Genomic DNA, 13515 nt, shown 5'->3' on the forward strand with positions numbered 1-13515 from the left:
ATTATGATTTGTCAACACTATTAAGGTAAATACATTGTTTGTTCTCTATCAAAATCTTTCATTTGCTAACTATGCGTATCAGTAGTTAGTGCCTTCCGTAGTTTGAATCTTTTATTTAGCTGGCAGTAGTGGCGCTAGCTGTATTGCAGTAGTTCGAGTAACCAAGATTTTTGTGAGGTAAGCGATTTGAGAAACGCATAGGTTAATGTTAGTTAGGGCCATTTTTTTGTAGGGATTTTTGAAAGTCAGATTGCGTTGCGCTAAAAATATTGTGTCAGTTTAAGCACAGTCGTATATAAATTTTTAAAAAGTGGACGTTTCATATGTCGACCCTTAGCCTAGGATACCTCACTGGAATCTTCTGATTTTTTTTTCTTGTAGTTTGTGTAATTAGTGTAGCTATTGTTTATTGCTAGCGCGTAATTATAGAGAGAATTTCCTTTGTAGTTGCAGTCTTTCATTGTTGTACAGTAAAACAGGTGTGGCACGCATGTAGATTTGCACCAAGTATTTCGCAGCTGCAATTAACTAGATATTATTTTCAGTACTATGTTAATGTGTTCTCTTATTTTTGCTCTTCAAATTGTGCTTTTCTGTGTTGTGTGAAATATTGTGACAATAATGGCGTGTGAAAAACGTAATACTAGGCTCCAAAGTAAACTGAGAAATGACAGTGAAGACGAAAGCAGTGTGTTAGCGCCACCGTGTAATGAATTAACTAATGTTCAAAGTAGTAATTTGGTAATTGTGCATAGGGAAATGGAGCGGGCGGCAAATAATGGCGTAGACAGTGAAACAATTAGTGAACAGGGAAGCATTATCGATCGATCGGTCGGCAACAGCTCGCCTCAGGAATCCGAAATGACAGGACACAATCTCACAAATACTGTAGATTCAGGTTTTGGGTCCTCACCGTTTTCTCAAATAAGTCAAGACACATTTTCTGCTTGTCAAAATGTGAATGTTGCCGGTGCAAATTCACTGCCGAAAAGCACTGAGGAACATGTTTCAGACACCAGTGCATTGTTATTACAATTAATGCAACAAATGGGACAAAAGCTTCAAAAGTTAGACACAATGGAACAACACCAGAGACAAACACAGCAACAGTTAGACACAGTGGAACAAAATCTTAAAAAGTTAGACACAATGGAACAAAATCTTCAAAAGTTAGACACCACGCTTGAACAAACACGTGAAGATTTAACTACTGAGTTACATAACATTGTATCGAAATGTCAAAAAAGTCTGTAATGACGTAAAGACACAAATTTGTGAGCATTTCCAACCTATTTTTTCGCGGCATGAAAATGCATTACAGAATCACGAAGCAGCCATAAAAGAACTGCAAACTATTGTTCATGAAAGTCATGAGACCTTGCAAGCTAAAATTGACTCAGTTGCATCTACCGATTTGGTTACGCAACTTGCAAAAACTCAGGAAAAAAAGGACACAGTAGATACTCTGAAAATTGGTTCAGAAAGACACATGAAGGAAATTAGTTCATTATCAGAGAAAGTAGTTGAACTTTCGGATCAGCTAAATAATTTATCTACGAAGGTAGATGATAATCTGAATGACACAAAACCGGTAGTCTTTAATGACACAGAAGAGTGCGAACAAATTAGGAAATTCAAACAAAATCAGAATCAAATTAATACGGGAAGAGCGACTTAGAAATACGGAACAACCACAAAATAATAACACAGGATACTTCGGAAATTATGAAAGAAATTGGTAATGTGCACCGAATTTTGAGATTGAACCGCCAACACGACGTAACAATGACCGACATGCGACTCGCCGACATGATGATTTTGACTATGAGCTGTTCATTACTACATGTAAATTCAAAACGTTTAAGAATTCTGGCAACGACATTCATCCACAAGCGTGGCTCCATCAATTCTCTCATTTTTTTCCTCCCAGCTGGTCATTAGAGCACAGATTAGTATTTATGTGTGGCTATTTAGAGAATGAACCAGCTGTAAGAATGCGATAGGTCATTCACGATTGCCACAGTGAAGGAGAGTTTTACCATGCCTTCCTCTCAGCATATTGGTCTCAAGCTACACAAGACCGAGTAAAACATAGCATCATAATGATGAAACATTTCGAACAATCTGAATTTTCCAGTCTTGTGAAATATTTTGAAGACATGTTGCACAAGAATCAGTACCTGTCAAACCCATACAGCCCTTCAGAACTCATCCGCATTTGCTTAATGAAATTGCCTGAACATTTAAGAAATATTATTTTGGCAGGACGTTGCAAAGACGACAGTGAAGCTTTTCAGGGACTGTTACAAGAACTGGAAATTGACACTGACAATCGCGGAACGCAGGAGCACAACAATTACAGATCACATCCGTCGCAATTCCGCGATGAAAGAAATAATAACTGGACACGACAAGGCTATTCTTACAATGCAAATCGTGAACAAAACAGACACCACCCATATGACAACCACTGGCAGAGTAATAGTTACAGAGAAAGATCGCATTTCCGTAGTAATGAATATGACAGAGACAATCATAGAACCAGACAATTTGGCAACCAGAACTATTATTATCACGGGAGACAGAATAACTTTAGACGCAACGGTCCAGCGCGCAGTTACGATTCAGGGAGAAATTCTCCACCTCGTGACCGACAAGAAAGAAACTATGTAAACTACCGACAAAACGACAGACCTGAATTCCATCAGAACTGGCGAGCTTCAAACAGGGCAGGGCCTTCTCGTCAAGGTGAATTTGTAGAAGTTCGGTCTCCTAATCCCAATAACGGCGCGCGCCAACGAAGAGACAGACAATAACTCGCACCGCAGGCAGCCCCGTGCACCGGCTGGCTCAGAGAAAAATAACATAGACGCTAACCTTGAGAAAAATTCCAGCATTCTTTACCGACGTATACAACATGATAATTACTTTGAAGTTGAAACTCTGCGTACTAGAAAGCGTAAATGATTGAACCACATTTCACATGTAAAATCGTTTATTGAGAGATGATCTGCTTTTTAACTTAGTCTTTGCCATAAAATTTTTCACTTTACATTACTAGTATGCTTTGTTAGCCTTAGAAACTGTTAACATGCAACAGTGTTTGAAGTTAACTATCCAATCTAGAACCTAGGATACATATTTAGACAGTAGTTATGAGTGCATTGTTATAGTGAACAGACGACACAGTGTTACTGTGTGTGTACATTCTTGCTTGTTAGTTGCACGATCACTTAACGACTATAAGGCTCACATACTTAGAACATATACTGGTACTGCTAATGAGATTTTAATGCAACATTTTGGTTTACTTGAAAATACATTCTGGATTTAAAGTACTTGCTGTGAGATACCAGATGACACAGTGGTTAGTTTATGTGACAGCTACACGATTTTATCACGACGCTACTAATGAGTGACAATTTACAATGTTGTTTTTGTGGTGTATCTGTTTTATATCTGCACAGGTTTTCTGAATTCTTCTGGAAAGTAAAACATGTTTTAGTAGTAACTTTTGTGGTATAGCTACAATGAGACAACCTTTTTCGTAGCACAACAATACGTTACATTATAGTACTTTCTTCATCACGGCAATAAGCATAATACCTACGATATCTATACGCAAATCATCTCACTTTTGTTTATCATGAGGTAAGTACATTGACTTCTGCAGAACTTAGCTTTCGGAGGACGATAACTACGACTCTTCCACAGAGATTATCTTACAGCAAGACGCACATTTAGCGCTACAGGACACGCATTTGAGAGATTAATTTTGTACTTAAGCCATTTATTTTTCAAGATTTTTGAATTACAAAGAAAGTTTTCCATGATACATTTCATTCCATTGCTGTAATCTGTAACACCTGAGGGTATAATTACATTAATCCTCAGGGGGGTACACGCTTACTTTGTGTACCATGTGTTTGGCAAGCACAAGGAGCCCTAGCTAATATGGTATTTGCTTATACAAATTTACACATCGGTACCATATTTCTCTAACACATAAATTACACAGCTATCTGATCATTGAACTGAGAGAGACAAACATTTATTTTACTACATCAGTGACAGATGCTTACGTAATTACATCGTTGGATAACTTCACACTTATGAAATTGTATTTTGTCTGTACTTTGTGAACTGTTCATATTTTTTCGGAACCATTGTGATACTATGAGAGCTTTGAATGATGTATTTGGTAAGGGAGCATGATTTTAAAGTACGTTTGAGGTAGATGACACTATTGAAATAATCAGAGAATTTTCTTAGGTTTGGACATTATTGCAGAAAGCTACGACGTTTTTGAGATTTGACTGATGTGTTATGATGTTATTTTTACGACGACGATGTGTATTATGCTGTTGAGGTATGTTTATGATCAATAAGCTGATGCTAAATGAGGAATTTGATTATGCTACGTATTTATTATGATGAAATATTGAAGAAGTGTCGACGAATATTGATATGTGTAACAAGGTAAGGAATAATGAGTAGTGGTTAGGCACTCTGATTTGTGGAAAAGGATGTTGGAAACCAAGAATCGTACTTTAAGAGTTATGAAATGTGTGTAAATGCGCGAATGTATCACAATGTCGACGAAAACTTTTTGAACACTGTTATACTCATAGGATTTTACTTTCTACACATTTGTAATGCAAATTCTCAACCTGTGAAAATATTTTTAGATGAGACTGTCACTGTAGCGGAAACTGCTGTCGTAAATATTTCAGTAAGAAAGCTAAGTGACCTTGACGTAATGCGTTTTGGGCGCCCAGCTGAGAGGTAGTCGTCTGACAAAAGAAAGCCATTAGGTGAAAAAAAAAGAGGCCATTATCCTCGCTATTGACATTCCTTTGTAGAAAGCATCGCAAGTACGACACGCTCATTACTTGGAAAGATACTTACATCTGCACACCTGATTATGACAAGCGTCTTTCTACAAGAATTGAAAGAATTTCTACTAATTATGAAATGCCACATGACTATTGAATGATATTTTTATGCTTTGTACATAGTTGCTTATTTCATTTGATATCTGTTTTCCAGCTATGTTGCAGCATTGGTTTTATAAAATAAAATTAAATGCATTTGCTAATGTGAAAACTTTCTGTCAACAGATCTATTAAATAATAATTTTATGATCCACGTTCTTCGAAAAAGGAGCACTTGGAAAGGAAAGAACAATAAGAAGGGATTAATAACAGTAACTGCATACATAATTTTCTGTTCAACTACTTGGTAATTTTTTTTTTGGTAGAGTAAGTTATCGTGATGCATCACTGTAGTGTTAAGATGTGACATAGGTATTAAACATGACCATTTTTACTGTAATATTTTTTCTGCTTGAGCTTTGTCATGTTTAGATAAAGGTCATAGCATTTGCTGCTGTTTTTTGCCAGGCATAATGTTACTGAGTTTGACTTTATATTACTGTGTTAAGCCAGTTTTACTACGGATTTATTTTTCTTGTTTGCTGTGCATTGCCTTATATTAGTTGTAATGTTGCATTTGCTGTGCTAATTTAGATTTCCTGCTGCTTGCTTTGACAATTTCCATTTTTTTCATTGCTGATTGTATTAATTGTTTTGTGCTGCTGCATTGCCTCGTCACTTAGTTTAGCATCTGAGCTCAGTAGATTTAAGTTAGCTTAAGAGGGGGTAGACTATATAAGAGAACGAGTTGCGATGAATTGGAAGAAATGCATTGAGAAGTTATACAAAAAAAGTACAGAAAGCAGGTATAGGTAGGATTTTCTTGGAAATTAATGATGAGGTAAGATACTGGAAAATAAATAATCATGTAAGAAATATGTGAAGATATAAATACAGAAAGCATGCTGGGATAGGATTTTTTTGGTGGAAACAAATGTTGAAATAAGAGAATAGATCTATGGAATGAAGTTTTGGGTTGGACTGCAGTACCAAACGTTACACTGGAAACAAACCCTGTCCTGTATTTTTGTGTTATTACACTATGTGAATTTGTGTTTTTCCTCTCTGTATGTGTTTAGCTAATAAGATTTATGTTGTAGAATTTTTCTGATAATATGTTATTTACCTTGTAAGGATGTTTAGACATTATTTATTCTGTTTTGTTGCTCACATGTGAAGGTGATGTTTCAAAAGTTCTTCTGATCTTTGTGTATTTACTTATGTCATAATTCCTGTAACCCTGATGTATATGTTATTTCGATTCTTTTGTAAAGCCTGTACTACAAATGTTATCTGTATTGTTATGTTCTTTAATGATGTATTTTGTACCTTTGTAATTGTATTCTTATGTTACACAATTGTAATTGACACCAGTTCATCAAATTAAGTAACTTGTAAGTTCCATTTCACTGCACACGTTTCTGTTGGTCATAGTATATGGACAATATGTTAGAAGTAGGGACTGTTAGTGTTTGCACGTGTGTTAAAAATTCAGCAAGGGACTGGATAACAGCATTGCTGGTTCTAAGGACAATTCCAAAAACTTTGTGAGTGCACAAGTGGTGGTTATGGACTTGCTATATTGTCTGCAAGACTCTTCGAGAGTGATTGTGCACCTCCACAGTCGCAGCAGATGCGACTGCTGGCCATCTCTACAAGGACTACAGTGGGTCTGCATCTTTGATGACCCACCAATACCGTTATTTCTACAAGGACTACAGTGGGTCTACACCTTTGATGACTCACCAATACCATCATCTCTACAAGGACTACAGTGGGTCTGCACCTCTGGTGGCCCACCAATACCATACTCTCTACCAGGACTACAGTGGGTCTACTCTGTGATGACCTACCTACCAATATTCTTCAAAACGTCGAATGACTCTGCTGTGGGTTTGCTCTGTTGTGGCCCATTACCTGTCAGCATGTCAAGAGTCAGCATTGTCTTTCTGTTGAAAGGACAACCCTACTTCTTCAAGACTGCATGGAAATCCACTACTTCTGTGTGCATTTTCTTTTACTGCTCAGACTTTGAGAAAAACACTGCAATTTTACTGTGATGAACAATCTGGACTGTCTTTATGGACTGTGAGAAAATTTTAGCTTTTGACCAACATTATATCAATAAGTCTGTGCATTTGATATCTTTGTTATTGTAATTATGAAAAATTTTATCAAATCATTATTGGCCACTGCCCAAAACAATTTGTAAAATTTTTTGTGGGGAGCATGGGGGCTATGTAAGTAGGCTGTTTATGTTTTCTTATTGGCAACGTTACGTAGCGCTCTGTATGAAAATCACTGGCTGTGCTGTGTGCAGTCTGTGGCTAGTTTGCATTGTTGTCTGCCATTGTAGTGTTGGGCAGCGGCAGCTGGATGTTAACAGCGCGTAGCGTTGCGCAGTTGGAGGTGAGGCGCCAGCAGTGGTGGATGTGGGGAGAGAAATGCGGAGTTTTGAAATTTGTAAGACTGGATGTCATGAACTGCTATGTATATTATGATTTGTCAACACTATTAAGGTAAATACATTGTTTGTTCTCTATCAAAATCTTTCATTTGCTAACTATGCGTATCAGTAGTTAGTGCCTTCCGTAGTTTGAATCTTTTATTTAGCTGGCAGTAGTGGCGCTAGCTGTATTGCAGTAGTTCGAGTAACCAAGATTTTTGTGAGGTAAGCGATTTGAGAAACGCATAGGTTAATGTTAGTCAGGGCCATTTTTTTGTAGGGATTTTTGAAAGTCAGATTGCGTTGCGCTAAAAATATTGTGTCAGTTTAAGCACAGTCGTATATAAATTTTTAAAAAGGGGACGTTTCATACTTAACTTTAATCCATTAATGTTGAACGTAGCGCTTGTCTGTACATTATTTACAATATCAATAGCAACTGATAAGGGCACCTTGCTAGGTCGTAGCAAATGACGTAGCTGAAGGCTATGCTAACTATCGTCTCGGCAAATGAGAACGTATTTTGTCAGTGAACCATCGGTAGCAAAGTCGGTTGTACAACTGGGGCGAGTGCTAGGAAGTCTCTCTAGACCTGCCGTGTGGCGGCGCTCGGCCTGCAATCACTGATAGTGGCGACACGCGGGTCCGACGTATACTAACGGACCGCGGCCGATTTAAAGGCTACCACCTAGCAAGTGTGGTGTCTGTCGGTGACACCACAGGGTTCTTCCTTGAGCAAACACAATTTTCTTTTTTCTTCATCCATTCATGATCCACTGATGTTTCACTATCGTCAATGGGTCCCCTTTATTTTTCTGTCTAATAATAAGTAAAATGTTACATGAGGATACATATACACTGTACAAAAGAATTAAAGGATTACTTTTTTGAAACTCCATTATTGTCTCCTGTTGCGACTCAGAAGTTCTAAATTTGTCTTAAAGGTTCCCACAACCTCCCTCTGAAATGAGATGAAGGCTTCGCACCCTGTCACCTCACCCTAGGGTACGGCGGCAGTTCAAACACCAAGGTGTCGACACTTATGAAAAAAATGTCAGAGCTCAGTAGCTCATGTAAAGTGTATGGTGGGTTAATTATGTCACATTGGCAACAAATTTCACCTCACATCTAACTCCACTGTAGACGTGTCACATGATACGAAGATCGTCACACACCACCTTAACCACATCTCACCTGTTCTCTTGATCCTCTGTGGTGGAGGTCACAACTGTGACACCGAGCATTGAAATCAAGCGGTTTTCTTGTTGGTGGCCGAGGGAAATATTTCATACCCACATACAAATGTGCTTAGTAGGTGGCATGAATGACGTTAATGAAATGATCCCTTCCTTTGTGACATTCATTTACACACATTTCGTGGTCGAAAATGACAGTCTGATAACCTTCGACATGGGTGACACCTGGTGGACAATTCACCCCTTCTATAAGAACATCGTGGGTAGCAACCCAATAGAACGTGATGTGACCACTTTGGAATATAGCTTTACCGCAATTTTTTCTCTGATATACAGGGGGGGAACCACTAGGAACCATTCGAAACCATTTGAAAGTAGTCTGAAGCAGCAAAATGTCTTTATGATTTTTAGCCCTCTTGTTTCGCTTCCTCCTGTGGCGTGATCACAGGGTAGTGCGACTTTGACACATGCTCGAATAAAAAGGGAAAGAGTCCCTCTAAGACCCCCCAGTTCAACAACACCCTCAGTCCCACCTGTGCACCTTTGTCGAGTACTTTAAAAATGTATCTGTATGGAGACAACCCTTGACCAATTCCTAGGCGCCTGCAGGCACGAAACCCCTTCACACCCCTCAGATTCTGCATGCCTGCAAGCAGGTACCAGAGCAGCTGTGTGTGTCGAAGGGGTTGCCTCCCCACAGGCGCCTAGGAATCAGCCAAGGGTTATCTCTGTACAGGTACATTTTTAAAACATCTAACAGCAGTGCACAGGTGGCACCGAGCGTGTTGCTGAACTGCCCACACAATCACACCTCAAGAGGTGTGAAACAGGATGGCCGAAGAAATATAAACATCCTTTGCTACTTCAGATCACGTTCAAATTTCGCCAAATGGTTTTAATGGCCCCTAGAGGTCCCACACCTTATACCAGAGTAAAAATTATGGTTTCAGTCCACTTCAAAGTGGTCAGATCATATTCACTGGGACTGTAGTCCTGTGACATCCTCAGAGAAGGGGTGAATCGGCTGGGGGTTGTCTTTAGTTTCAAGGGTTGTCCAGAATGTCTTTCTGTTGCGTATCTCACTGCAGACTGTCGTTTTCGACCGCGAAATGTGTTTTAATGAACGCCCCAACGGAAGGTGTGGTTTCATTGACTCCTTTCATGCCACCTCCACTGGCCTTTTCGTGTCGATTCTGAGTGGTGGCGTATCTGAAAAATTGTCCTCCGGCATCTGTAAGGAAATCGTGTGATACCAACACTGAGAGGCGCTGTTCCGACCTGCATTGTAGAGGCGCCAAGGGAAGGGCTGAAATTTGGTTAAGGCAGGGATGACGACCTTCCCATCGCTTGACACACAACGGCGGCGTTGAGCAGAATTTTGGCGAAATTTGGTGCCAATGTGACCCGAGGAATCCACATTGCACCTCACATGAACTTCTGAGCTCTGGTCTTCTTTCGCATGTACTGACACCTTGCTGTTCGAAGCATCACCGAGTCCTAGGGTGACGTCACAAATGGCTCTGAGCACTATGGGACTTAACATCTGACGTCATCAGTCCCCTAGAACTTAGAACTACTTAAACCTAACTAACCTAAGGACATCACACACATCCATGCCCGAGGCAGGATTCGAACCTGCGACCGTAGTGGTCGCGCGGTTCCAGACTGAAGCGCCTAGAACCGCTCGGCCACACCGGCCGGCGGTGACGTCACAGGAAGCCACTTTTTTGCACTGTCACTGAAGAAATCTGCAGGAAACTTTGAGCCAAACGTGACATTCTTCTGCATCGCTATTGAGGGGGGGGGGTGAGGGGGAAAATGACGGGGTTTTAAGAAATTGACCCTTTGATTATTTTGCACAGTGTAGTTTTAGGATTGTGAATTATTTTATTCAGCACATTAAAAGGAATACTTTCGGCCATATAACTTTAATAGCACTTACTACTGTTCATTTATCTCTTTGTCACATAAGCTGCATATCAAAACGAGCTGCAGACGATCAGACCTACCGCCTCCAGTAATTGCTATTGCTCTGCCCTCATTACTAATATTCTAAGTAGAACGAAAACTTGTAAAACTGGACCACTTCCGCACGCTGAGCAACAGGATCTAGTGAGTAGTTACAAAAAGTAGTGCACCATCCGCTATGTTAGCAAAATTTCAGAGAAACTCTCAAATCATTTGAAGTATTGAAATAACAGACCTGAGTATTACAACAACACAGTATCAAAATTTTTTCTGCAGTAAAGTGAAAACATGAAAGAAGCTAGTGACGAGGAAAGACAGATTCAACCTTATCAGAACATCTTTAAATAGAAAATCATCCAGATGATGTAGACTGTGAAGTTTTACATACTATTAAGGAAAACAGAAAGATCAGCCAACTGGAAATACTGGAAATTAATAAACTTATGATACAGAATATCAGATTAGTTTTATATGACCGCCGGCCGAAGTGGCCGAGCGGTTCTAGGCACTGCAGTCTGGAACCGCGCGACCGCTACGGTCGCAGGTTCGAATCCTGCCTCGGGCATGGATGTGTGTGATGCCCTTAGGCTAGTTAGGTTTAAGTAGTTCTAAGTTCTAGGGGACTGATGACCTCCGCAGTTAAGTCTCATAGTGCTCAGAGCCATTTGAACCATTTTAAATGACCAAACTCAGTTTCATTTTTCCCTCTGTTAAATCAAGTTTTAGCTATACAAAACTATATTACAATTGTAAATTAAACTTTAATTTTAATCTGTTGTTTAATGAAACTACAGCCACATAAAAACTTCATTTTTCATTTTTAGTTAAATGTAACTATTTCTGTGTGACATAAAATTATAATATTTTTTGAAATACCATATTTCATCATTTTTGTATCTTCTGTGCAAGTAATATCTATATAAGCCGCACGTTATTTTATCGGTGTTTTCGACAACCAGCTGTCACCTAACGATGCCGACAGTCGGTTTGTGACCAAATAAATGAAATAAATAGTATTTTGTAGAGCACTGGGAAACTGTTTTCTAATTAATATTATTAGCATAGCTGTTTATCATCTGCAGTAAACCTGATATTTCGATACAGTTTCTAATTTGAGAATAGTAAGAATTTTTCTACAGTACAATGTTTTATATGAACGAAACTTCAGTTTTTTTTTTCATTCCTTAACTAAAGTCGTTTTGGTTTATCAACGTTCACACAATCACCAGCAGCGTTCGTGTGATAGATGAAACGCTATAAATAACAATAATAGAGCAGTGAAATATCTCAAAAATTTTCAATGAAATGTGTCGGACGCCACTGACGTAATTTGCAAACAAGGAAGCGAGTAAGTACTCACAGTTTTCGTAAAGGTATTTCTAATTGCTGCAATATAAATTGAGACAGACTAGTGCTCCTGTCATGGAGCGTATAGCAATAGAGCCAGTCATCGTTTATAGCCTTTAGACGGCTCCAGTAGCAAACTTGTAAACTGTGAACACACATAGTCTTCTGATTCGGTCATTACGTGAGATTTACGTGAAAGGGAGTGCTGTGAAAACAGATACGGAACCGCTCGGGGAAGGCAAGTAGAAGATTTCTTTGTAAGCAAACAGAGTGTGAAGGCGAGAGAGTGGGTGAGAGCGGCTGAGCTCACCTGGTATCGCTCGAGGGCGTCCAGAGCCCTGGCGTAGCCCTCCGCGTTGTACACGCACAGCGCCGACAGCAGTTCCAGCACTTGCTTCTTTACCGTCACGTTCGGCGTGTCAAGCGCTGGAAAAACAAAACACTGCGCTGTAAAACACACTACATCTAAATACGTGTCACAGCAATACTGTTCTGTACATTTAGTACGTGTGAAGGCTGGATCTTGAAAAGTAAATTAGACACAGGTACACAAGTGCTTAGCCTTTACAAGCCAAGCAACGAAGGCCAATTATTGATACCTTCAGTTATCGAAACTTACCTTTGACTAAAAAAGTTAGATATTCTCTATCGGCTCCAATCTATCCACGTATCTTTAACTAAGATGTATCCCATTTTCACAAGTTTTAAGTAGAATAATACAAGCGAAAAATCAAGCAATTTTTTTCAGTGTAGATAACTATTTTCTAAAATTTTGAGCTTGAAATACGAAATACAGAAAGAATAACAAAAACCAGCTTCAGGAAGGAAGGGAGATTAGGGTTTAAAGTAAAGAAAAGGTCACTTTTTCTTCTGTAGAATCACTCAAAAATAATATTTTATGTGATCTTTCCATCGATAGCCTTTTAGATGACTCTGAACTGCCGCCTCTGAAAATAAACGCTCAGCGGGCACTGACGGTGTTGGAATTGTCAGGTGCTTTCGCTTAGCTTGAACAGCTCAGAGAATAACACTTTCATTCCTCCCATAGGCATAAAGGATTAGGCCACAGTGATCAACACATGTTGCCAGATAAAGGCTTACCCCATTAGGTTCGAAAGAAGCGAATGCTCCATCTTTTTTCTTTTGTTTGCTGTGTCCTAGTCTCTTATGATGATTCTAAAAGTCACGTAACGTTTCAAGATTCACTGTTGCTGCTAAACACTTTATTGTAGATTCTGTCCGAGTACAAGCTCTGGGAAATCTTTAAGACATACGTTTTTGATTCTTGGGTCAAGCAAACAGGATGTTGCAGCAAACGATTATCTACAATTTGTCCATATCTGCGTTCAACTGCCTTGTTTCGCTAATCTTTTACAGCCTCTACTACACTGTTGTGAGTGCTGTCATAATGCTAACTTAAACATTTTTGCTGCATTTTTGAGCAGTCGATTATTAGTATAGTTTTGCTTATAGTACATACTGCCCACCTGATAGATCTTTGGTGACATGTTCTAGTGGCTTCAAAATATTAAGCAACAGTTTAATATTCTGTACGTCTAGAGCTGAGTGAGCGGGCCGCGATACGATACCTGTTATAAACTACCGATATGACGGAAAGTATCAA

At 39.2% G+C, this 13515-nt stretch overlaps 1 protein-coding gene across 1 annotated transcript in view; it reads right to left on the reverse strand.

Annotated features, from left to right (window-relative positions):
- The window catches only part of LOC126248019 (uncharacterized), a 910522-nt gene that overhangs the window by 418324 nt on the left and 478683 nt on the right, over nt 1–13515 (reverse strand). The window contains exon 3 of the mRNA XM_049948603.1: nt 12202–12317. Coding sequence (XP_049804560.1) covers nt 12202–12317 — 116 coding nt within the window. The remainder of the gene's footprint in view (nt 1–12201; nt 12318–13515) is intronic.

This window comes from Schistocerca nitens, chromosome 3 (assembly GCF_023898315.1).
Source record: "Schistocerca nitens isolate TAMUIC-IGC-003100 chromosome 3, iqSchNite1.1, whole genome shotgun sequence".
Lineage (NCBI taxonomy): Eukaryota > Metazoa > Arthropoda > Insecta > Orthoptera > Acrididae > Schistocerca > Schistocerca nitens.